At 39.6% G+C, this 25,789-nt stretch overlaps 1 protein-coding gene across 2 annotated transcripts; it reads left to right on the top strand.

The window, feature by feature from the left end:
• The first annotated feature begins 490 nt into the window (after positions 1 to 490).
• Positions 491 to 25,767, top strand: LOC309506960 (bridge-like lipid transfer protein family member 2). 2 transcript variants are annotated; one of them, XM_082180991.1, is made up of 41 exons: positions 491 to 573; positions 672 to 738; positions 1,267 to 1,394; positions 1,503 to 1,629; positions 1,857 to 1,906; positions 1,986 to 2,127; positions 2,342 to 2,460; positions 3,773 to 3,833; positions 3,948 to 4,152; positions 5,863 to 5,986; positions 6,066 to 6,190; positions 6,307 to 6,374; positions 6,507 to 6,643; positions 6,740 to 6,858; positions 7,838 to 8,025; positions 8,133 to 8,397; positions 8,533 to 8,738; positions 10,605 to 11,643; positions 13,557 to 13,748; positions 13,829 to 14,031; positions 14,107 to 14,225; positions 14,314 to 14,537; positions 15,024 to 15,214; positions 15,347 to 15,446; positions 15,532 to 15,731; positions 15,925 to 16,222; positions 16,391 to 16,548; positions 16,632 to 16,838; positions 16,932 to 17,031; positions 18,162 to 18,344; positions 18,436 to 18,557; positions 18,642 to 18,797; positions 18,933 to 19,054; positions 19,156 to 19,336; positions 19,477 to 19,563; positions 22,084 to 22,194; positions 22,300 to 22,435; positions 23,248 to 23,369; positions 23,460 to 23,561; positions 24,307 to 24,441; positions 24,549 to 25,767. In XM_082180991.1, exons 3-41 carry the CDS (start codon positions 1,327 to 1,329, stop codon positions 24,732 to 24,734), a joined length of 6,678 nt encoding a protein of 2,225 aa, XP_082037117.1. In that variant the 5' UTR covers positions 491 to 573; positions 672 to 738; positions 1,267 to 1,326; the 3' UTR covers positions 24,735 to 25,767. The 2 variants fall into 2 exon arrangements, with proteins under 2 accessions (XP_082037117.1, XP_082037118.1); XM_082180992.1 differs by having other exon boundaries at positions 513 to 738; positions 3,948 to 4,137.
• The last annotated feature ends 22 nt before the right edge of the window (positions 25,768 to 25,789 follow it).

Genomic DNA, 25,789 nt, shown 5'->3' with positions numbered 1-25,789 from the left:
TGTTTGCCTTTATATGTGTTTATAATTTTGTTGTTTTTTCTTCTTTTTTTCTCTTTATTTTTTTTGTTTGTGAAACTTTACATGAAGAGCTGATGTAATTTAATTCCTGTAGAGGTTCTATCTGTCCTGTCTTTTCTGTCAGTTTATTGTTTGATGCATTATACAACAAAAAAACACTGTTCAAATACTAACAACAAACTGCTTCAGTCTAACACACCTGTTGATAGCCCATGGTGTAGCTCACCTGTGGTCAGGTGACACCCTCTGGATAAGGATGACAGTCAGCTGACTGTCCAACCTATAAAACTGACAATTTGCACACTTTTATTTATAATAGTTAAAAGACAAGAATTTAAGTATTGCGTACTTATAAAGATGGTAAGACTTATCAAACGTTTGTGGCTCTTTAGTAAAAATGAACTTTTTATCATTTTCTGTGCTCTTTTCGTGGGCTTTTATTATGAAAAAAAATCTTAATATTTCTGCTTTCACACTTGAAACAAGTATTGCAAGTGGAAAGCCCATCACTTCAATTCTAAACCAAAATGAAACCTGCTTTATCAGCCTTAACACGTATGTATTTGTAATTATGTGTGTTTTAAGAGGCATATAAACATGATTAGCATGTCAGTTTGTTGACTGAAGGCTGTCATGATCCCGTTGCTCGCTAGCCTAGCATGAGACGGAGGGGCGGTGTACACGTAAAGATCCATAGGTCTGCATTACAAACCATTTCAGGTGGGTAACCCGACTTAAACGCTACTAATTATATCGAACACATTAACTAGGAAGTTAAATAATTATTGGTTGGATTGTTTTGCCTGTTAACTTGCTTATGCTTGCATTGCCAGATCCGCCCAAGAGCTGTTTGCAATGCCAGAGTGGCACAACACTGAGACTGACGATCAAATAATTAGATTATGTTGAGAATAAAACTCAACATAATATTAATTTTATATTGTTTTGTGCATAAAGCTCTCAGTTTGCTTTTGTGAAATGGTGATTAATGCAACACATTCTGGTTCTGTGTCAGTATCCAGCCATATGTTTTCAAATTGTGATATTTTAAATACCTAATATTTTAGAAGACACTGAATATATATCAGAACATTTAAGAGGAGTTCATATTGGTAAATGCACTTATTTGGTTTCTTAATTCTTAAACTTTCATCTTTTTCCCCCCTGTTCAGTTTATCATATTAACTATATCACTAACAAGTCTTGGAGATAATTCTAGAGGAATTAACACTGGTGTCTGTTTGACAGGTGGTCTGGAGTCAGCGTGCCATGATTGTAGGCTAAATGTGAAGAAACATCTGCAGCACAATGTCTGCCCTGCTGATTGCCATCTCAGTGTTTCTCATCCTGGCAGTTGTATTAATTTCACTCTTTAGGTAAGAAGCCAGCATAACGTGAATGAATACGTCAACTTACAGAAGTAAAATGAGTTGCAAATGATGCATTAAAACCTATTAAATACTCTCCTCTTCATGTTTTATTAGATGGTTTGCCTGCAGTTTGGCTGTTCGTTTTTTCCACAATGTTCTGAACGCTGATCTCAAGATCAAGTCTGTGGGTCTGTTCTCGGTGCGAGGAATCAGTGTTCAGTTTCAGCCTCAACACACTCTGGTTGGTTTGGTTTCTGCATCAATAAAACATTGCCAACAACTATCAATCATGTGACAAGGCATGTAGTAGATTGTGCAACAGGTTTTCAGCAAAGTTTTGATCTTGATCTTTAGAAATTTGCATATCAAACGTGATACAGTAGGATTTATAGGGTTAAGAGCTGCAACTGCTTTGATGTTTTATGTTTTCTGGCGCTATAAATAATTTTACATTTTTGTGTTTTGCAGGAAATTGACAGGATATGGATTTCTTGTAAAATAGTTAACCCGGACTTGCCGTAAGTATAGTAATGAGATGCAGCTAGAATGAATATTTTCTGTTGATAATCGTATTTCATAGTGTTTTATTTCTTATAGGAGGTTCTTGGCATTGTGTGTGGGTGATGCCCGGCTCCGCTTCGACCTGCTGGAGCCCTTTAGGCCCCGGCCTCCCAAAAGCAATGAAGAGAATACTAAAAAACTTGCTCTCAGTCCCTCTACTCTGCATTTTTTCTCTCAGGTGAACAACATTTAGAACTTGAGTTTCCTTTAGAGTTCTGGAGTGTCCAACTTTTTATTTCCTTGACACACATTTTCATTTAAAAGCGTTCATGTAAGTGCTTTTAAAACCTTCAGAATGCCTTTCTCTATGGGCTTCTATTGAAAGTGTGTTACTGTAAATTTGATTTTTGTATACAGTTCATTTAAAGTTTCCAGTTGTCTCTGTTTTGTAGCTGCTGTCGTTCCACATCGACTCCATAAATGTGATGGTGTTGAATCTGGCCCTGCCTGAGTCACTGTGGCACATGACATCCTCTGCCATCACTTTGCTGCTGGATCATCAAAGTAAAAGGTGAATAACCTCTGAAAAGGAGAACTTCTGCTCTTTATAAAGACATTTGCATGGTGTTGTTACTTCTAGCTGTGTGCATATTTGGTTGAGCTCAGGGCTGGCTAGATGGGATGCACTGATATAAACATTTTAAAACCAATAAGCCGGTAACTATTGTCATGTTGGGGCCGATATAAATGAATAACAAATGGCCATGAAGGATGAATAAATGGCCAATATTAAAATTCTTTATCTAAATAAATAAAAATAAATAAATAAAATCAGTCATGTTAAAAGCTACAAGTAAATTTAGGCATCACAAATATTATGTGTAGTATGGAAAATGGGACATTTAAGTGTTATTCAATTATTAGTGTCTTTTAAAGATTAACTGTGAGCGTTAGATGACGGCAACATAACACTACCATCCAAAAGTTTGGGGTTGGTAAGACTTTAATGCTTTAGACTGATGTCTCTCTCTAATGTTCACCCAGGCTGCATTTTATTTGATCTAAAATGCAATATATATTGTGAATTATTATTATTACAATTTGAAATAACTGTTTTGTATTAAAAAAAAAAATATATATATATATATAATGACAAATTAATTTATTTCTGTGAATTTTCAGCGTCATTACTCCAGTCTTCAGTGTCACATGATCCTTCAGAAATCATTATAATATGCTGATTTGCTGCTCAAGAAACATGTCTTATTGTTATCAATGTTGAAAACTGTTTTTGGGTTATTTGACACAAAATTGTGCAGTCCTACAAACAAGCACAGCAAACCTGGAGAGAAAAAAAAAGACAAATAGATTTCCCCCAATTGGTGCAGTCCCACTGTGAACTCAACTCGATTAAACATTCTTATTATTATTGATGTTTAAAACAATTGTGCTACTTAATATTTTTTTATGGAAACCATGATACATTTTTTCTGGATTCTTTCCTAAAGAGGAAGTTCAAAAGAACCGCGTTTATTTAAAATAGGAATCTTTTGTAACAATGTCTTAACTGTCACTCTTGATCAATTTTATGTGTCCTTGCTGTATGAAACTATTAATTTCTTTAAAACAATTCTTTCTAACCTTTTAAATGGTAGTGTAATCTAAATGTACATGTACAATTAAATATCCAATATCTATCAATATTGATATTTTTCTTTTTATCCAATATTGCCCACTAACCAATCAGTATATTGTGCATCTCTATTCAATTTCCCACAAGGATCATGTCACAAACTTGCACCGTTTTGCCCCTGAGCAAAGCATTTAAAGAAACAGGTTACCCAAACGCCCACTAAAATGACAACTTCTTGATATTTTGTTAGGTTGGCCTGGGATTTTTCAGTGGGACAACTTAGCAGTAAAGTTCTGAAGAGCAGCAGACTGGTATGTACACCACATATACTGTACATCTGTTAAGGTTTTACTTCACTATGTTGTGTACAAAACACATAATTGGGTTACAAGGTGATAACAGAGTGCCTGTTCTCTCATTAACAGGACACTTGTCTGGCTGAGGTGTCCCTGAGTCTGGCCCTTAATGGTGACGTGAGTCTGCCTGATCTCAGGCCAGGCCGTCTGGGACTGTGTGTCAGAACTCTGCTGGCTGAACTTCACGAGGGTCTGTTCCTCAGCCAGTTACCCAAACCTCCAGGATCTGCTCCAGCTCAATGCACCAGTCAAACTGCAGGTTTGACCAAACCAGGTTTTAAATTCGAGATACACACATTAAATTAGGGCTGCACAATTAATCATTATTCAGCCAAAGTTGTGATATGGCTTGGTCCGAATATCAAAGTTTCAGAGTGAAGTTTATATTCCAGTGTTTTCAGTGTCTCAAAGCAGCTTGATTCACTGTAAATTCTGCTCCGTATGAACTCCATCTCTGCATCTGCTCTGAGTTTGGGACATTTATAACATGCTTTTGGGAACACAACATGTGCCAACCATCTTTCCAAACTTGTAATTAGGAGAATTGCTTATGAACCGTCTGTTGTCAACAAAAAAGAAAATGCATGGGCTCCCTGCGGTTTTCCAAAATAAAACCTTAATCATAACATTTGGAAATGAAGAAATGAAGACCGCCATCTAGTAGTTTTGTAGTTTTACAGTTGTTCTGCTAAATGTATATTTTTACAGTGAAATATTAAAGTAGTGATTTCTTATTTTATTTAATGTTTCTATTTAGTAATATTGATTATAATTTTTTATTTATATAGTCATATTGATACAGAAGCACACAATATTTTGGCCAAATTGTGCAGCCCTCCAAACACTCACAGCAAACCTGGAGCTTTAAATTCCACACCACACTCACACGCGCACACATTTTAAACTGCAATCAGAATTTTTAATTAAAAAAATTGCAGTTAGGATTTCCTTAAATTGTGCATCCCTAATTTACATACATAGTTTTTATAAATATTTAGATTTTTATTAGATTTTTAAAGTCGTTTTTATTTTGTATTTTGCAATATTATTTTCATATTTTGTTCAAAATTTGTTGTGTGTTTTGGTTGTTTTTATTATTTATTTTAATGTTAATATATCGTTTTTATTCATTTTTAGTTCAGTTTCCGTTATTTTAGTGCTTCATGTTAAACTAAACAAAAATTAGAAATGTTGTAGGTGTAGCAAGTAGGTGAATTCAAATTAGTTTAAGTTTTTATATTTTAGTTTATTTCAGTTCAAGTCTTTTTTATGGTTTTAGTTTTAGCTTGCTTTCACACTGGCAGGTTAGTTTGAAACGGGACGAGTATGAAAAATTGGTATTGCGAAAGCTGTCATACGGACCCCGGAGCGCACCAGGGTACCGAACCCAAGACTAACTCTAGCAGGTGGTCTGAGTTTGGACTGGAAATGTGGCGCGATTCACAACTCTGACTCGGGTGCCCACTTGTTCAGGAAGTAAAGTAAGTTACCTGCACATGCGTTTTAGCCGATGATGATGTCATTAGTTCAACAAACACCTCTGTAATGTGATGATTTTACGCTGGATAGGAGCTAGAGTAAGCATGCAGTGTCATCATGCAGATTGAGTGCAATCAAAATGGCAAATGAATGGCTCGCAACCCGCTGTCTCCTTAAAAGTGTCCATTTGCAAAACTTTATGCGACATACACACAGTAAACACAAGTCTCATTCACTTTGCTGCACATAATAGCACCACATTAATAAAAAAAATAAAAAATTATTCACATGCATTTTCTGTCATGCGTCGTGCACGATTTTGATGATGTAAGATGAACGCAAATGCACCAGGGTTCGATAGAATCAAGTTGAGTGTGAAACCAGACCAAACCTCGGACTCAGACCGCAGCAAACGTGCCCAGTGTGAAAGATCCCTTAGTTAACTAATAACCCTGCTGTAAATTCAACTCTGTTAAAGCTTTTATAATGTTTATGTCTCTTGAAGATGATGAAGAGGACTCTTACATTCAAACGGAAGCAATTGAGGGGTTTCACAAACTGGTTCCACAGAAGGTCAATGTGGATTTTGAAAACACTAATATCACACTCTCCATGCACAGTCAGAAGAGGTAAGCTGTGCTGTTAGAGGCATTGGGATTAATCTTAAATGATGTTTTTGTGCTCTAACAAACTATGTTTGATTCTCAGACACTTGAACTGGACTTTGAAGTCTTTGAAGGTGGTTTATGATCGTGATGATGAACAGCTTCCTCTGAAGAGTTTCACCCCTGAGCTCAGTTTCCCACAGAGCCGCCTGGAGCTACTGCTGGAGGGTGGGTGTAGGACTCAAGAACACACTCTTTATCACTGTTATTATTGATTATACTTAAGTTAGGAATATGAACAAAACCTTAACCATAAATATTGTGGGTGACTGGGTGTTTTTCAGATGGCCTTCTTCTGTCACAAAGTAGACAGAGGATTTTATGTCTAAACACTCTCAGAACCATACTGCAGGTGAGTTGTTTTGTTGCTTTCGTGAATTCTCTATCCAAATCAAAGCATTTATCTTTTTTTTTTATTTCTTTTTTAATTTTATTTTATAAATGCTTCATTCATTATTGTTTCTGTCTTCACTCCTCACTTAAGGTGACATCGGTTGACATCTCTAGCACGGTCACCATCAACACTTGTATCATACACTACCGTCATCAAGAGTTCTCCCATTGGCTGGACATGTTGTCATGGGACCAGCTCTCGCACAAAAAAACGACTCGTAAAAAAAGGTATTAATCCTCCACTTGCTTGGCTGAGCGTCACAGATTTGGCTGTGATTGAGGTCTTGTTTATTGTTCTTACATAAGTGTCCTTTTGTCTCCCAGGCGTTTCCCTCAGCTGGATGCTCCCGTGTTGATAAGCTCCTCCGTGTCCAATGTCAATGTGTCCGTGCAGTTAGGAGATACGCCACCCTTTGCTTTGGGCTTCATCTCAGCCAATGCTGGTAAATTGCAAAGTGTGGCTACTGAATGCTGTTAAGCACAATGGACAAGTGGCTTAGTTTGGTTGTTGACTCGCCTTCCTCAGCAACAGTAAACAACAGCAGGTTTTGTTCTCTGTCAGACATAAATTAGTATTTTCACTCTGAAAAAATATATTTAGCTTAGCTGCATCCAAGAAGTTTTTATGAAGACATATATTCTGAAGATTTTGAAGTGCACAGTTTCAAAGACCAGAAAACATTCTAATGTCACTGATCTGCCTAACAGAATCACATTGATTTTGTGGATTAGTTACATTTTAAGCCAATAATATAATTAGCCCTTTATGTTATTACAAATGCATAATTTATAATGTAGTAATAATATTATTTATATAATTAAGATATGTTCTTGCTTAAAAATATTAATAATATCATTATTAATTGATTATTGTATAATTATTAAATTATTATAATAAATTATAGTGAATATAGTATATAAATGATATCTAAAAGGTTAAGAGAACATAGACAAAGAAGCTAAAAATCAGATTTGAGTTGAAAATCTGAATTGCCACTTTGGCTTGTGGTGTGAATGTACTGTAGACAGTTATTTTAGTATTATTATTATTATATACTAGTATAGTATTTATTATTTTATTTAGCTTTTATTTTTGTATTTTTATTTTTAGGTTGTATTAATCTTTAAAATATTTCTATTTAGCTTTAATTTTTTTATTTTAGTACTTCCCTTTTAAACTTATTTTATTTCAGTTAGTTGCCTAGGCAACATTAGTTTAAATGCGTCTAAATATTTATATTTTACTTTATTTCAGCTATATTTAATTTAACCAAAATTATTTTAGTAGTTTTAGTTTTGGATAAACACTGACTGTAGCCTAAAAAAACAAGGACTAAATTCTTATTTCAAAATGAATGGCAAAATAAAAAAATGTAATGCATAACTGTTGTGAGGTGTGACTGACTGTGGTGTGCCTCACAGAAATGCAGCACTTGTTGGACTCAGAAGAGGATGATGTAAAGACCCTGACTGTGACTGAGAAAGCCTCTCTGTCCCTGGATCATTTCTGGTGGCGTGTGGGCCAGGGCTCCCATATCCAGCAGGCTCCTCACCCACCTGGAAAACATGTCTGGGGGGAAGCCCTTATTCTAGACTGCCTCACACTGCAGGTAAAATCAGCATGTGTTTATCTAGTAAGTTGTCGTTCATTATGCATGATGGACTATATTCGGAAATAATCTGGCTGTGTGTGATCCCCTTCTTAATTTGTTCACAGGGCAGCTATAGTAAGCAGAGGACCGTGAACTCCAACCCTTCTAGGAGTGTTTGTATGGAGTCCAATCTGAAAGGCCTGCAGCTGGAAGTGTCCGAGACTTGCACTCTGTGTCTGTCTCGTCTGTTCTCCGTTCTTAAACTGGACAAAGCAGAACATTTCTCCTTACATTCCCCTCTTGAAAAGCCTCCAACCTGCCCACCACAACTCTTTAAGTTTAAACTCAGTCTTGAGGATGTAAACACATTCACACTCTCCAATGTTGCAGGTAGGAAGTAAAAAGAAGCCCTTAAAATACCAGTTGCACTCTGATTCTTTTCAAAATATTTTTTTGCATTATATTTTTTATGCATGTTAGCTTGTTCCAGTATGTGAGGGTTTGTTTTTCTGAATTGCACTAAAGGGGCTGTTTCAGTGAGGGTGGACACAGTGGTGGCTGAAGGATCGGGGGAGAACTCAAGTGTGTCTGTCCAGGGTGTTTCTCTGGCTGTGGTGAAGGCCATCACTGAGAGTATAGAGCCCTGCTGCCCAGCCGACCAAACTCCCAACCCAATCCTGACCCTAACCACGTTCACTGTCTCCTACCACATCAGCACCCGCAGTCTGGAGGTACTACACTGCTCCTACACACAGCTGTCATGACCTCAATCACATAGGATCAGCTATATCATAACCACTAGTTCTCAGAAGTGATTGCAGTGACTGCATGAAAACGCATTCATAGTGTCACATTTATTTATTTATTCAAAAACGGTTCATAGCAATTGACACCCATTTACAACTATAGTGGGGTCCTAAACTTTTGAGACCACACTGAAAATCTGGGAATGGACTGCCCGTTTTGCTACAAACATGTCAAAATGGGGCCTCATTTTTAATTGTCATTTGTTATGGTGGCATTGTGGGTGATAATTTGTGATCTAAATACTTAGAGGGGGGACAGCTATTTGTACTATACAAATAAACATACTAGGGCTGTTTTCGACTAAGGATTTTCATAGTCGAATCTGATTCGTTAGATTTTGCCGTAATCGACTGATAGTCGAACCTTTTTTTTTTTTTTTAGATAGCAGCTAGATTTTTTCCATTTCAAACAAAAGAGCTAAAAAAAACTAAAAGAAAAACATGGTGTGTAACAAATACCTTTTATTCATTTAAAGCCACATGAACAAAACATATCACACATATATCATAACATTTCATAAACAAAACCACGTAAAGCTTTATGTCCATGAGAACCGTGTGGAGTCAACTCACAGCCGCTCCGCTGCCCTGCTGAAAATGTGAAGCAGAAACGCTTAATGTCACAAAACGTCCACAATAATTGGACCCTGGGTTCGATTTTTTGACCATTTTCAGTGGTTATGAGGAGCAATATGAGAGGGAAATTTGGTGATCGTTGTTTAGGTACATTAAACCACGTAAAGCTTTTTCACGCCCATGAGAACCGTGTGGAGTCAACTCACAGCCGCTCAGCTGCCCTGCTGAAAATGTGAAGCAGAATCAGATAACGTCCATAATAATTGGACTCTGGGTTCGATTTTTTTTTGACCATTTTCAGTGGTTATGAGGAGCAATATGAGAGGGAAATTTGGTAATCATTGTTTAGGTACATTAAACCACGTAAACCTTTTTTCACATTAGGACTTAGCCTATAAATAAAGCCCATGAGAACCGTGTGGAGTCAACCCACAGCCGCTCCGCAGCCCTGCTGAAAATGTGAAGCAGATTTTTGAATACATTTTTATTTATTTACATTAGTAAGCTACAAGACATCGTCTTTCAAAACATGACCTGCGCGAAAGCGGAAAAAAAAACAATTTTGTACCCAGCCCTTCTGAAAATGCGAATGCGTCTAGCTCTGTCCAGCACATTTCAAACCAAACTGACGCCCATGTAAATTCGACTACGAGGTTCATAGTCGAATCAGACCTCTCCGAATCGAATCGCCGAATCCTCGACTATTAGAAGTCAGCCCTAAAACATACCTCTCTCATTCGACACAAATCCTAATGTGTGCGTTTTACATGTTTTGCATGCTTGACAATAACTGCATTATATAAGTCATTTGGACTATAAGTCGCAGCACATATCCAATGATGATAATTTTTACTAAAATATGGTATTTTTAAAAAATGTATGTGCCCTTGTAATCTTTAATAAAAAAAAAACATTAACTTGCTCTCCCCCTCGCAATGACATCTCTTCTCTGATGATGTGTTCATCGGCACGAGGGCAGGACAATAATTCCTCCCCTCCAGCAATCTGTCACTCATGAGATTGCAGCAATTAGCTAACGGCCATGATCCAGTCAATTCCCAAAGGAGAAATCAAGTCCCACCCTACTTTAACATTCGCGAAGCTGTTTTACTCAGATATACGTCACAATAAGGAAGAAAAGATGTTCGTAATTTCTGTTTCATGCCAACTTTAACCACAGCTTGATTTAATTTCCTCCCATCTTTATATGATCAGGTGCAGAGTGAAAATGCTTTAATAGTGCAGTGGACCCCATCGGATCACATGTTTCTGTATCAGCACATCACAGAGAGCCAAAGCTATTGGAAGGCTCTGTCTGCATCTCTAAGCCTAAGACAAAAGGATGAAACAGAGTCTGCAGCCTCTTCCTCTGGCATGTTAGTGTGTGTAGAGCTGGCAAGCACTCAGTTTACCGCCCATGTGGCCGAGAAGAACTTCATCATCTTCAGTGCTGAAGCACTGTCGCTTTCCAAACGCCCTGGAGCCGTGCTGATGAAGACTCCTCACCTGGTGTTCAACTTTGATGGCAATGACATCTTCTCCTTTTCTGGTGCAGAGGTGCAGATGCTGGATGATCTTGAGGTGATGCAACAGCACAGATCTCAATTCCCTTTCCTCCAAACATCTCACAATCGCACCTGGCTCTTCACTGCACCCAGCCTTGCCATTGAGTTCCCTTATCAGTACAACTTCTCAGAAACCTTCGACAAGGCCATCAGCGTGCAGAAGTGGCTGAAGACCCTACACAGAGGTGCCGCCCCGCCAGCAGAGCCTTGTAGCCTGCCTCCGGACCTGCTGATCCGCATCAACCAGTTCTCCTTCGTGTTCCTGGACGACGTCTTTGAGATCAAACTGCGCGACAATTACGAGCTAATGAAGGACGAAAGCAAGGAAAGTGCCAAGCGCCTGCAGCTGCTGGACAAGAAGGTGGCTGACCTACGCAAACAGCACGGCGAGCTCCTGCCGGCCCGTAAGATTGAGGAGCTCTACACCTCCCTTGAGCGCAAGCACATTGAGATCTATATTCAGAGATCTAAGAGGCTGTACGCCAACACGCCCATGCGCAAGTCCTTGCTCACCTGGACTGTGTCGGAGTTCGAGCTGGTGGCACTTGCGGATCAGTCGTTGCACGGTCCTGAGCGGATCCGAGAGCAGCTGAGGGACATCGATGGCATCAGCCCTTTCCCTAGAGAGGGTCTGCAGCTGGTTGTCCAGTGGTGCCGTGCTTTCAAATTCAAGCTTAATGCATTTCTGGGTAAGTCAAGCATGCTTCAATATAGGAGTGTCCAATCCTGCCCCTGGAGGGCCAATGTCCAGCAGAGTTTAGCTCCACATTGCCACAGCACACCTTTCCAGTAGCTCAAACAGTAGAGCATAAAACCAGCAACTCCACAGTCATGAGTTCAATATCCAGGTTATGCATGAAATGATCAAATACCTTAAATGCAGTATAAGTCACTTAAGCGTCTACCAAATGCATAAATTGAAATGCACCTCAAAGTGTCTAGTAAACCTAATGAATGATGCTTGCTCTGCTATTTTGTGAATATCTACTGTCAGTAATCTGACACATCTGTTCAAAACACAGTGAAATCCCTACCTAGTTGGGGTGTAACGATACACAAATTCGTATTGAACCGTTCGGTACGAGGCTTTCGGTTCGGTTTTCGGTACGCATTTTCAAACCGAACGGTTCGTTGGACCATTTTTCGTTGGACCAAAATTTCGTTATTTCAAATGTAGGCGCGTTGCGCGTGGCAAGCCACAACACTGCCCAACATCAAATGGCAAACGTAATGCAAGCGGAACGAAACTGCTCGTTATTGTGTGGTTGAAGGACCGTTTATCAGTTTGGACCAGTGCAGCGCGAACCGATCGTGATCATGCGACACTGTTACTACACAGCGCTAAGAGATCCAGTAAAGAAAGCATTTGAATTCGCCACAGAAGTAATAACATCGCTGCGAGATCTAGTGAGAAACATTCACATTTCTCCGTTATTAACGGATCAAACAGTGCTGACGTGGAAACCTGGAGGAAACATTGTGCCATGAATGAACTATCCAGTGTCCACAGATCAGCAACATTCACCATGGATTTACTGTAGTAACACTTACTGCAACCATGGAAGTTTGGCAGGAATAGTAGGCTATAATGCCTTCAAGGAACATTACGTCGGTTTTATTTTGACATTATGAATACGATTGCTGCCCTCAAATGTTAATCTGAACTAAAATAAACCTTTGTTTATAACTACTAGAATATTACATTAAATTTTTTCCAAGGAGCTGTTTTGTTTTATATGCTCCTAAGAAGAGTCAATTATAGTTCCAGAATTGCTCAAAGTAAAAAAATATCATACTTTATGATGTTAGTTTTAATAAAAAAAAAGAATAAAAAAAATTAAATCAAGGAAATTTCTCTTGGCATTTCTTTCTTTTTGCTGTATCGAAAACGTACCGTGAATTTTGTGAACCGTTACACCCCTACTACCTAGACATCATTTTAAGTGAACAGATTGTGCTAATGCTACACTAAGAAGACTTGCCTTCACCAAAATCTAAAGCAGCATGGGAAGAATCCTTTGTAGAGAAGGCAATACCAGAATGTTATTTTAGTATTACAAATATACTAGTTTATATTAATATTTTTAATTAGCTATTATTTTAATATTTTCAGTTTTTTTAGATTCAATTTTATTTGATTTATTTATATTATTTATTTCAATTCTGTTCGAAATTTTAGTTGCTTCAACTTAAAATTTCAGTCATTGTCAAGAAAACATCTGACAATATATATATATATATATATATATATATATATTATAGATATAGATTTAGATAGATAGATAGATAGATAGATACATATAGATATAGATTTATATATAGATTTATATATAGATTTATTTAAATCTAATATTTATATTTCATCTTATTTCATCTTTATAATAGTTTGATGGGGAAAAAAATCATCCAAGATGGCCAACAAAAGAAATGGCAGAAAAGTGTTGATAAAATCGCTTTGGATTCATTTTAAAATTGACTATTTTACCTCATTTTGTGTCCCAACTCTATTGAAATCAACTGTGAGTGTTAATACAGGATTCTATTCTCAGACGATTATAATGGTCCATGATAGCTAGCATGCTCCTTTTCCTCTGTGGTTCAGTGCGGATCCGGGACTACCCTCGATACCTGTTTGAGATCAGAGAGTGGGCACTGTCGGGACGCTTGATGGGCACCGAGCAGGATGGGCAGCTGAGAGCAAAGCGCAAACAGGTTGTCCAGCTCGGCCAGCCATGGGGTGATGTGACCGTTTACAGGAATATGCCACCACTGAAGTTCTACTACGATGTCCATTGTGAGTCACAACACCCTATCGATCTTGTAAGTCTGTGGTGGCACAACAATAATACTCAACTGGTCTAATTTTTTGTACAGCAAATATATCCCTCTACACTATTGTGTGGGGGCCATGCTGGGATCCTGCTTGGACGCTGATTGGCCAGGCTGTTGATTTACTGACCAAACCTACAGCTGACCCGTCCCCTCTACTGACCTGGTGGGATAAAAGTAGACTTCTTCTGCATGGCCGCTGGGTAATGGACATCGAACAGGCCAATCTGCACCAGCTCGCTACTGAGGTACTAACACATTCCCAGGCTCCTTCCTAAAAAACCCTCACATCTTGTTTTGACTATAATGTTTAATTTGTGTAGGACCCTTACAACACTACAGAGAACCTGCACTGGGAGTGGTGCAAGCTAAACTTTGACTGGAATCCTGGGCAGTTTGTCTTCAAGGGTGACCTGGACGTCAACGTTAGAACAGCCTCCAAGTAAATGACTAGTAGTTGCATTGCATTAAAATGTGATTTATGTTTTAATTTGTGATGATTTAACGGTGTCTGGTCTGTTTCTGTACAGGTATGATGATATCTGCTTCTTGCATCTCCCGAGCCTATGTATGACCCTTGACTTCCAATGGCTATGCCATGGTAATCCACATGACCACCATGCCGTAATGCTCTGTGCTGCTGAGAACGTTGCGGATGTCGCCTCAGTCCAGCCACATGACTCCTACAGGGCCTTCCGTTCCGAAAACCTCAACCTCTCCAACACCATGGAACTCGACCAGCACAGTGGCAAAAGTTAGAACTATAGACTTTTTTTTTTTACAAATGCTGATCAATGCTGGAATACACTTCACAACCTTTAAAATCAGAACAGATTTTAAAACACTAGGCATTAGACACTTGCCAACTTTGTAAATGGTTGCAGAGAAAACTGTGCATCATACACTAAACGCGCAAACAGACGTTCAAGTCATTCCAAACACAAATTCGTTTAGAAACACATGACAAATGTAAACAATGTGTTCTAAAATCCGCACAAAATATCAAACATGTTTGATTTCTATCGCATCAAAGGAATCAAAACCCAAATAAAATTAAAAAATCTGAGTCTCTGCCCATCATACACTACATGATTTTTTATTTTATTTTTACAAATCTGTCAACTCCAACTGCGATCTGCAGACTGGTTCTGACGTCCGGCAACACGTCGATTGCTCTGATTTTCAGTCTGGATATCGGCCATTTCAACTTTGGTTTTAAATTGTGTATATTTTCTCCCAGAGCTCTGTCAGCCCAGAATCCTCCTCTACAGCAGCACCCTGCGCTGGATGCAGAACTTCTGGGCCACCTGGACCAGTGTGTCCCGGCCCATCTGCAGAGGCAAGCTCTTCCAAAGCCTCAGACCCTCCCGCAGGAAGCTCGGACAGCACTACAAACAGATGTCCTACACGGCGTCTTTCCCACAGCTACAGGTAAAACACCGGCTTCAGTCACACAATACTTTGTCTATCTGTCTTCTTATTCAAAGGATTTTCATCTGTTGTCATTTTGGAAAGATAGTTAAAGATTAGACAGGTTAAACCTGTATTAATGCTCCTGTGCAGGTCCATTACTGGGCATCATTTGCTCAGCAGAGAGGCATTCAGGTGGAGTGCAGTAAAGGTCATGTCTTCACCAGAGGAGCACAGAGGCTCATCCCACAGGGTGAGAGAACAAACAGCCTTCAGTCAATCTCTCTGCTTAACACACCCTATTGAAATGTTCTGCTGAAACGATACCTGTTTCACAGCTGGCACTGTGATGAGGCGACTGATCTCCGAGTGGAACGTTACTCAGATGGTGAGCGAGCTCTCTCTGGTCACCGTGCACCTCATGGCCTCCACTTGGGATGAGACTGCCGACCACCAGATCAACGCCCAGGTGAAGAAGACCCACCTGCTCAGCCTGTCCTCGCTCAGCTACCAGAGACAGAGCAACCGCATCGAGGAGGTGATGCGCTTCTCTTACATTATCATTTATGTACAGGAAATAATATTTCACTATGTATTATATTATTTAAAATATCTCTCAAACGTTTTCCCAGATGAAGTTTATGGCAAAAAAAATTTGACAGACTTTTTTTACTTTATTGACAGACTAATTTCACTGATATCAATCTATTTCACTGCTTAAATTGTCTCAGGAGGTGAACTCAAAAGACGAGACCAATGCTTCATACACGCACAAGTTGTGTTTAGTGGACTTGCGGGCCTCTTGGACCACCACCAATAGGAACATTGCCTTTGGGTTGTATGACGGCTATAAGAAAGCAGCTGTGCTGAAGAGGAACCTCTCCACCGAGGCTCTGAAGGGTCTGCGAATCGACACCCAGGTGCAGATGAAAAAGCTAAAGCGCTCCATGTCCAGCTACTCCTCAAACACTGCTCCCACTACACCAGTCATCACCACAACCACCCGCCCAGAGAAAAGTCAGAATGAAGGTAGTCTCTTCTTTAGACTGTCAGCCCAAAAATCTGGTGCATATTGTAGCTCATTTGTGAGGTTTTATTATTCCCTCCCGACTAACAAATACGTTTTGAAACTGGTGAGTCCTCAGTCTACATAGGCTTTCTTTAACCCAGTTGGTCTGTTTCTGTGATCCTTTTTAGGAACCTCCATGCTGCAGAAGCTTATCGAGGAGACTGATAAGTTTGTGGTCTTCTCCGAAGAGGACGCCGGAGTGAGCGACCAGCTCTGTGGAATTGCTGCATGCCAAACCGATGACGTTTACAACCGCAACTGGTTCATAGAGCTCGTCAACTGTCAGGTATGAATTCTAAGAGCAGTAACCTATAGTGCAAGATACTGTTTTAGAAGATCTAAACATCTTCCCATGTGCACTGTGTTTAGATGATGTTGCGGGGCACAGAGACTGCCGGCTGTGTGCTGGTATCTGCCGCCAAGGCACAACTATTGCAATGTGAACACCATCCCGCTTGGTACAGCGACACACTCAAGCAGAAGACCACCTGGACGTGCCTGCTGGATGGTATGCAGTATTTCGCCACCATGGAGCAAAACCCCTCTGAACAAGAAGACTGGCAGCTGTGGCTGGAGGTGAGTTCAGAAGTCCAGATATCACTCTAAAACAATTTATGACTGACAAAGCATTGCCTTACAGCAGTCAAATCCTATTTTGTGGACCTACAGGTGAAGAACATTGAGGAGCACAGGCAGAGGAACCTGGACTCAGTGCAGGAGCTGATGGAGAGTGGCCAGGCTGTTGGAGGCATGGTCAGCACCACCACAGGTGTGCCATTTTAAAGTGCCCATATCATGTTCATACTAAGTTCATAATTATATTTTGGACTGCAAACAAACTTACAAATCACCTCCCAAACTGTTATTTGACAGCAGGCCAAAGAAGCCAGTGGGTGGCCATTACGCAAATGTATAACATGACAAGGAAATAATGGCAAGGGTACAAACATTTGGTGTGGGCTTTGTAACTTTGCAGATTGTTTACATGCACTAACATCTATATTACACTCCAAAGCAGGGGTCTCTAACCCTGCTCCTTGAGGGCTACCATGCGGCAGAGTTTAGCTTCAACCCTAACCAAACACACCTGAACCAGCTAATCAAAGTTGTATAACAGGTAAGTGTGCTGGAGCAGGGTTGGAATTGAAGTCTGCAGGAAAGGTAGCCCTCCAGAAGCAGGTTTGGGTACCCCTGCTCTAAAGGAGAGGTAAACTCAAAAAAAGCATAATAGTTGCCCTTTAATTCATAGTCCCTTTAGTTCATCATAGCTGCATTTAACTCTTGTGTTGGACCACCTCATAGTACCCTAACAACTGCTTATAATACCCTGGCAACTGGCATAGCAGATTAACATAGCAGCTTGTTAAATAACACTCAGAACACCCAAAAACCCTTTAAAGCAAGTCACTCAATAGCCATTTTGGTAATGCCCCCTGGACTTTCATTCCTAAAGCTGCCAATTTAGCTATCACAAATGGCACACTTCATGCGCACTTCCAGCTTTATGGACTTACAAAGGCCGCCACATACCCTTGTCTGTTAACTCCACATGATCACAAGGTGTCATTTTAGACTTGAGAAGGATGCTCACGAGGGCCCCCTTTGCATTCACTATGTACCCTCGATGTGCACATCTGCCAAGCCTGTATTGAAATGAGCTACACAGCAGATTTGTACCTGACTATCAAAGCAGCATTGCATAACAAAAGTGTGGACTTGGAGGAAGACAATGAGGGCTTTGGATTTCATTTGGGTCAGGACCATTGAGAGTAACGATTTATCCCATTCATTTTCCTACAAGTGGGCCATCTCTCATCCTTGGGGTGGTGACTTTTGCATGTCCCAATCAGCAGCCACAGTATAGTGTTTTTTTAACGATTTCCTTTGGCTCTGATTTAGACTGGAACCAGCCGTCCCAGGTGCAGGAGACCCAGCAGGTCCAACGTATCATCTCTCGCTGTAGCTGTCGCATGTACTACATCGGGTACAGCCACGACATTGACCCTGAACTGGCCACCTCCATCAAACCACCAGAGATCAGTGACCGCCATGAAAAGGAAGACCTTTTAAAGAAACAGGCTGGTATGTGACCTCAAGCGAAACAGGAACTGGCTTAAGATTCTGTAAGTTGTTTAGTCAGAGCTATATTATTGTTTTGTTACGGTCATATCAGGTGCGGTCGACACCTTCACCCTCATCCACAATGACTTGGAGATTTCCACCAATCCAGTGCAGTACTCCATGATCCTGGACATAGTCAATAACCTGCTGCTCCATGTGGAACCCCGACGCAAGGTTCGTATTGTCTGTAATTGTCTGAAAACCAATTTTGGAATGAGTTGTTTTGTGCTGATTGGCTAAATCTTTTGGTTTATTTAGGAGCACAGCGAGAGGAAGCAGCGTGTGCGTTTCCAGCTGGAGATCTCCAGCAACCCGGAGGAACAGCGTAGCAGTATCTTGCACCTTCAGGAAGCAGTACGTCAGCATTTGGCTCAGATCCGGTGCCTGGAGAAACAGATCTACTCCAACATGAGGGTTAGTGCACATCTGCGTTCTAGTGTGTTCAGTTTACGAGAAGCATGAGCCATCCGCATAGCTTTCCATTTGAGATCATGTCCTCCAAACTACTCTGATGTTCATGCATAAGACCTTTGATCTGACTCCATACAGTCCCAATCAGAGGAGTTCAGAGTAGACGAGCTGTCAGACATCAACCTGCGCCTGCAGAATCAGCTCAACCAAGAGAAGACAGACATGCAGATGAAGAGTGAGGAACTCAATATCCTCATCCGGTTGGTCACCAATACAATTCTAGCAATTGATCATTCAATAGCAATATTAGATTAAAATGTTTTGATGTATCAAACTCCCTCTATATAAATCTCCCTCTCAGGTGTTTTAAGGACTTCCAACTGCAAAGGGCAAACAAACTGGAGCTGCGGAAACCCCCAGAAGACGTTAGCGTTGCACGTCGTACTGAGATCTACTTTGCTCAGGCCCGCTGGTGTCTCACGGAAGAAGATGGACAGTTGGGGATTGCTGAGCTTGAACTGCAGAGGTTCATGTACAGCAAGGTATGTCTGCAAGGACTCACAATTTAGAGGTTTTGGTTGAAGTTGCTGAATGTTCTTTGCTAATCATTGGTCAAATGTTAGCTATGTATGTGACTGCATGATTGGCTACAGATCTCTTAAAAGGATGTTCTCTTTCACAGTTGAATAAGTCTGATGACACAGCAGAGCATCTCCTGGAATTGGGCTGGTTCACAATGAATAACCTGCTTCCCAATGCTGCGTACAAGGTACAGCTGCTTAATGATTCCCACTGGATGTCCAAGAGGGCTTAGTTGAAAAATGAGAATAACATGACATTATTTCAGATGTGTCGTTGAATATCTGCTGTTATTGATCTCTAAGTTCTGTAAATGTTTCGGTGTGTTTTTTGACACGCATAAATACAGTATAAACTGAAGCCTGCATAGGGGGCTCTGCACATTTTTATTTGATGCCATTTTTTAGGGAGGGAGCAGGACAGTCTACTAATTGTCCAACAGTCAACTAGTCGATCAGTTCGAGGTCAACTAAACAATTAATTATCATTTTAGCTCTAATATTTAAGGTATCATGCTTACAGTATTCTAGTTTAACTGCCCTCTCCCCTGACGGTAACCTAATTTATTAGTTGTCTAACAACCAACTAGTCAATTAGAGTTCAACTAGACAATTAGTTAAAGATTAGTTAACATTTTAACTGTAATATTTAAGGTATTATGTTAGCTGTATTCTAGTTTGACTACTAGTAGACTTGTCGACTGTCCTGTCCCCTGACTGTCACCTAGTTTATTAGTTGTCCAACAACCAATTAGTCAATTAGTCATAGGTCCACTTTGGTTTGTCTAGAGCATTTTATCACTAATATTAGGTTGCATGTAACATTGAGATTATTTGTCATATTAATTATTGTTAGAAAATTATATACAATACATTTAATGACAATTATTGTTGATGAGAGCAATGTTCCTGATATTATAATCCACTATAACAGTGCCGATACTGTACATCCTTAAGAAACATGTTGGATCTGTGTTTTGTTGGGGTGTGACGACAACCTTAGCTCACGAGACCATACATTATATTGGGTTCACGAGACAATTTGAACTATTTTTAAGAAATCTTCAGTGACAAAATATATGACTGGAAAAATAGTATTTTATTCGACTGAAAGTCACAAAATGCAAAACAATGCAGGTGCATTTTGAAATGTTATGACTAATCTAGGGCTGTCGCTTATGATTATTTTGGTATTCAAGTAATTGGTCAATTATTTTAATGAGTAATCTGTTGTTTTTTTGTTTGTTTTTTTGGTAATAAAACTAGACCTAAGTGAACAATTGCCTTTTAAAATGACAAAAGTAAGAAAAAGTACATATATAATAACAATGAGGCAACAATAATTGGTTCAAATAAAGTATCAAAAGCTAGTAATCATATGGTTTTACTGAACAACACAGTTAAAATAGCCTACATAATGTAATCATATTCAACCTACCGGTATATACATCATATTATAATAAATGCCCGCAGAGGGCGCCAATGGCATGATTGTTGTTGTTTCACTTTACAGCATGATCCAATCCTTGTTTAATATTGGCCAAACAACATTTAATTAAAATGTTCGGTAACACTTTAGTTTAGGGTCCAAATATCACTATTAACTAGTTGCTTATTAGCGTGCATATTACTAGGATATTAGCTGTTTATTAGTACTTATAAAGCACATATTATTGCCTTATTCTGCATGACCATATTCTACATCCCTTAATCTTGCCCAATCCCTAAACTTAACAACTACCATAACTAATAACAAGCAGTAATTAGGAGTTTATTGAGGCAAAAGTCAGAGTTTAATAGTGAGAATTGTACCCTAATCTAAAATGTGACCAAATGTCCATTTTATCTTTAATATTTGGTCATTTCTTTTTGATAGAGACTCTACAGCCACTGTAATTTCTTGAACAAGAACATGTGGACATTAAATATGCATTTTGAAATTGCAATGAACAATTCACATATTTAAAATCATTGGTGTATTCTCCTGTGTTGGCGTAGATTTACTGACAGTATTTGAAAGCTGAGACCTTTTCATATCAAAATGAACATGCTCCGTCCTGTCTGTTGGCACGTTGTCCATGTCCTCTTTGCTTTGCAAAGTTTTTTGCGTCAATTGCGAGAGTCTCACACTGAATGCGTGAGAGATGGCAGCCCTGCAAGCACTGTAAAAGGTCAACTCGCGAGACTCTTTTTTTAATTTTTATATTGCGAGATCTCGTGGCACAGGATCTAGTCACACCCCTTCTGTTTTGTAAACGACTCATTCAGACAACCCGCGACAAGTTCATTTTAGCATTGTACACATCTCTCCTATTTGTTAATCTTTTAACTCTGCTTGGTTTCTCTTGTGCAGCATGTAAGGGTATGTATGGAGTGGGTAAAATCCTATGTTTGTTAGTCCAACACCTTCATCCTCATCCAGACATGCCTGCTCAGAGAGTTTTACGTTCCCGTTTGGACAAAATTCAGCTGCATTCTCCCTTGTAGTTTGATATTCCAGGCTAATGGCATTGCCTTCCATTGTTACATCGTTTGTCTTTTTATTTTATATTTTTACATTCGTCCAGTCATTTTCGGTTGGCTTTGACCGGCAGGATGTGTAACCATGTCCATGTTTTCCTTTGCTTCATGGTTTGCATCTAAACACATACAACTACTTCAGTCAAGTGGGGACTGTGTAAGTGTAATTGTGCTAATCTTCTGTGTTGTAGGTGGTTCTTCGTCCTCAGAGCTCCTGCCAATCAGGACGCCAGCTTGCCCTACGAATCTTCAGTAAGGTCCGCCCCCCGGTTGGAGGGATTTCCGTCAAAGAGCACTTTGAGGTCACTACCATGATGAAATCCAGTGCTGTTTACTTCATAACACTGGAGGATCTTAATCACACATATAGCTGTCCCCTTCTATCTGAAAAATGTTTTCATTTGTAGGTAAATGTGGTACCACTCACCATTCAGCTCATGTACCAGTTCTTCAAGAGGATGATGGGTTTTTTCTTCCCCGGAAGAAATGTGGAAGAAGAGGAAGTTGGGGATGAGGAAGACAAGTTCAGACTGGTTACCACAGGTTTGTGAACTTTTCTTTCTTGCTATGAGCATATGAGTATCCCTATTGTGACACTCAACAATGTTCACCTATATCATATGCAGATTTCTTGAAAAAATATATAGTTCATCAGAATTCATTTGTAAGTACAAGAACTGGAGAGAAAAAAAACAGATCCTCTTGGAAATCCGTATTTAAGTCACTGTTTTACGCCATTCTGTTTCTGGTTAACTGATACACTCTTTTTCTTTACATTCCTGTTTTAACCACTCTCTGCACTCGCTGTACTGACATCATCAGTAGCTTGCCCCATGCCGATCAATATCAGTTTACATCGATTCCTTTTCCTCCATTTCTCTTTTTTCCCCCCTCTGTACTCCTGTGAGGGTATTAGATTGCTGTCTGCTGATGTTATGCCACACTGATGGCCCATTCTTGGCTATTAAAAGCTCATTGCTCCTTTGACATTGAAGTGTTTTGTATCTGATATTGCTTCAGGGTGACTTTCATGCACATTGTGGAGTTGTGGGAGGGGCCGATCACACAGAACATGTTTTTTCCATTCCACTACACTTCTTTTCCATTATTTTTCAATATAAATACCCGCGGCTAGACAGACCTGTTTGACTGTTGCTAGCATCTCTTTTGCAGCGTCTCGTACGTGACATGGCGTTCTAAAAGCGTGGAGCTCAAGTTAAAAGAAGTTAATCTTTTAAATAAAACTAGATCTTGCGCTTTTTATTGTTCCACTGACCCTGTGTACTGTGTTCTTAACAGCAAGAACGTGTTTTGTGCGAAACGGCCCTAAGGCTTATTTTCTTCTTGAATCACAGGTGTCGTGAAACCCAGGCAGCTCTCTGAAGACTCCATAGGAGGGCTTGGACCCGGGAAAGGGGTCACGCAAGGGTTAAATCGAACCGCTGGAGTCAGGAGGTCTTTTCGCAAAGTACCTGAGGTATTTTTATTTTAAAGAGATGACAGTTAAAGTGTCTACTTAAAAAACGATATTTAAGTTATCTAACTTCTAAATCTCTCCCCCATTCAGCATCCTGTTGATGACATTGATAAGATGAAAGAAAGAGCAGCCATGAATAATTCTTTCATTTACATCAAGATTCCTCAGGTTCCCCTCTGCGTTAGTTACAAGGTTGGTCCTAGCTATTGTTATAATGTTTTTCAAAGACTTCTCTTAAAAGGTTAGTTCAAGCAAAAATTTAACTTCTGTCATTAATTACTCACCCTCATGTCATTCCAAACCTGTAAGACTTTCATTCATCTTCGGAACACAAATAAAGATATTTTCAATGAAATCTGAGAGATTCTGTCCCTCCATTGACAGCTACGCAACTACCACTATGAGGCTTCAAAAAGTTAATAAAGAGATAGTAAAACTAATTCATATCCATAATCCAGCGTTTGAGTAAACATTTTCTGAAGAGACACGATCTTTATGAACAGATTAAATTTAGTGCATTGATCAGCAAACTATCCCTAAAGGGAAAAGTTATTTGTCAATACGTTTTGTGTTCCCCTGAGAAACCTTGCTTTCCCTTGCAAAAACTTTTGTGTTGCGCCAAGAAACTTTGTGTTCGCTCACAAAGAGCTCAAAAGGTTTTGCAAACTAACTATTGAACGCTAAAGCATTTTCTTCAGCATTACATGATCTTTTGGAAATCATTCTAATATGCTGATTTGGTACTCAAGAAACATTTCTTATTATTATCAGTCTTGAAAACATTTGTGCTGCTTGATATTTATGTGGATGGAGACTGTGATGCATTTTTTTCATTCTTTTTTTTTTTTGTTAAATAGAAAATTCAAAGGAACAGCATTGTTAATATTCAATTCACATTCCCTAGTGTGACTATGTTTCTCTTGTGGTGTCTCTATAGGGAGAGAAGAGCAGTGTAGACTGGAAGGATCTGAACCTGGTTCTGCCCTGTTTGGAGTATCACAACAACACCTGGACCTGGCTGGACTTTGCGATGGCTGTGAAGAGAGACAGTCGTAAGGCTCTGGTCGCACAGGTAATCAAACACCTCCGTCCCAAACTCAACGTTTAAATACAGTACATATGAGAGTGTAGTTGTTGTAGAGTTCAAATTCCGCTTTACTTCTGTCCCCAAATAAATAGATGATAAAGGAGAAGCTACGGTTGAAACCAGCCTCAGGCTCCGAGTCTCGAGGTAAAGCTGCAGATGGGAAAGCAGACAGCAGCCTCCAGCAGCAGGTGGAGGACGAGAAGGCAAGACTTTTGATCGGCCTCAGCTCCGCCGACAGGAGCTCCAGCAAAAAGAGCATCTTCAGTCGCCGCAAGTGAAGCTGGTCTTGAAGAAACGCTGCTGTACCTTACCGAGTCCCCGTTAGTGGGAAAAGGGTGGGAACTATGATAAACAAATCAAGTCCGACTCCGAGGTTCCTCTCATCTTCACCACTGGTGCCTTTAAAAGTCCGCGCTGGGTGTGGACACGAAAACCAGCGCCATGGTCAAGCCATGACTGCTCTGGCAATGAGAAGATGAGGTTGTCGTTCTACTGTCTATTATGAGTGCTGTACACCTAACATTGTTTTTATGTGCTCCTGTTGTGCCATAAATCATTTCAACATGTTTAAATTATCTACATACAGGAGTAAACTATCTTTATTAAATAAGATAACATCCTCGCAGCTCAAGACTGTGTCCCACAATTCAACGGTTTATCTTTCCGTTATCTCTATTTTGTGTTTTGAGCATTGTAACGCCTCTCCTGCTGGATCAGGAGACACTTGTGTTTGTTGGGCAGAATCTTGAGCCACGCGGACGTGCAAAAAGAATCTGAAATTCACATATAATGGAAACCCATATTAGCCCACTATTAGTGAAATAGCCAAAAAATCTAGAATTTGTCCCCATTTGAGCTCGAGATTAAATTGTACCTGACGTTAGTTTGTTGACCACTGTTTTACTGTATTAACTACATAGTGCAATACAAAAGCAAATGGACTGAGGATCTTCTGCTTGTAGAGCAGTTTTCGGACGTTATGGGAAGCATCTTGTTTTATGCCATTTTTGCAGCCTCTCTGATTAATACTTTGTAATTTTAACACTATGGCACTTTTTACACAAAGTATTTTCTGATATTTTTGTATCTGTGGTTATCTTCTGTATCTTCAGATGCTGCTGATTTTTTGCTTGTCAGCTTCAAAAGTGAAATCTTATTTCAGCTTGAATGTTTAAAAATGAGCATTATATTTAGATTTTCTTCCCCCCACTGTGTCAGGCAATGATTCTTGTATTGTTCTTTGTACAATAAATGGGAGGTATTAAATGTCACTGAATTAATATTTGTCAATAAAATAAAAGCAGGCCCCAATGAGCTCTTCAAACTTATTTTA

The sequence above is a fragment of the Leuciscus leuciscus genome, assembly GCF_965113295.1.
Source record: "Leuciscus leuciscus genome assembly, chromosome: 9".
NCBI lineage: Eukaryota > Metazoa > Chordata > Actinopteri > Cypriniformes > Leuciscidae > Leuciscus > Leuciscus leuciscus.
The sequence above is the reverse complement of the archived record's forward strand: the minus strand, read 5'-3'. Positions and strand labels throughout refer to the sequence as shown.

Bases quoted from the DNA above. Each gene is read 5' to 3' on its own strand.
- LOC309506960 (XM_082180991.1), top strand. From the start codon at position 1,327: ATGTCTGCCCTGCTGATTGCCATCTCAGTGTTTCTCATCCTGGCAGTT. The intron at 2,461-3,772 runs GTGAATAACCTC...ATATTTTGTTAG, and splicing joins CTGGATCATCAAAGTAAAAG to GTTGGCCTGGGATTTTTCAG. The intron at 15,447-15,531 runs GTGAGAGAACAA...CCTGTTTCACAG, and splicing joins ACAGAGGCTCATCCCACAGG to CTGGCACTGTGATGAGGCGA.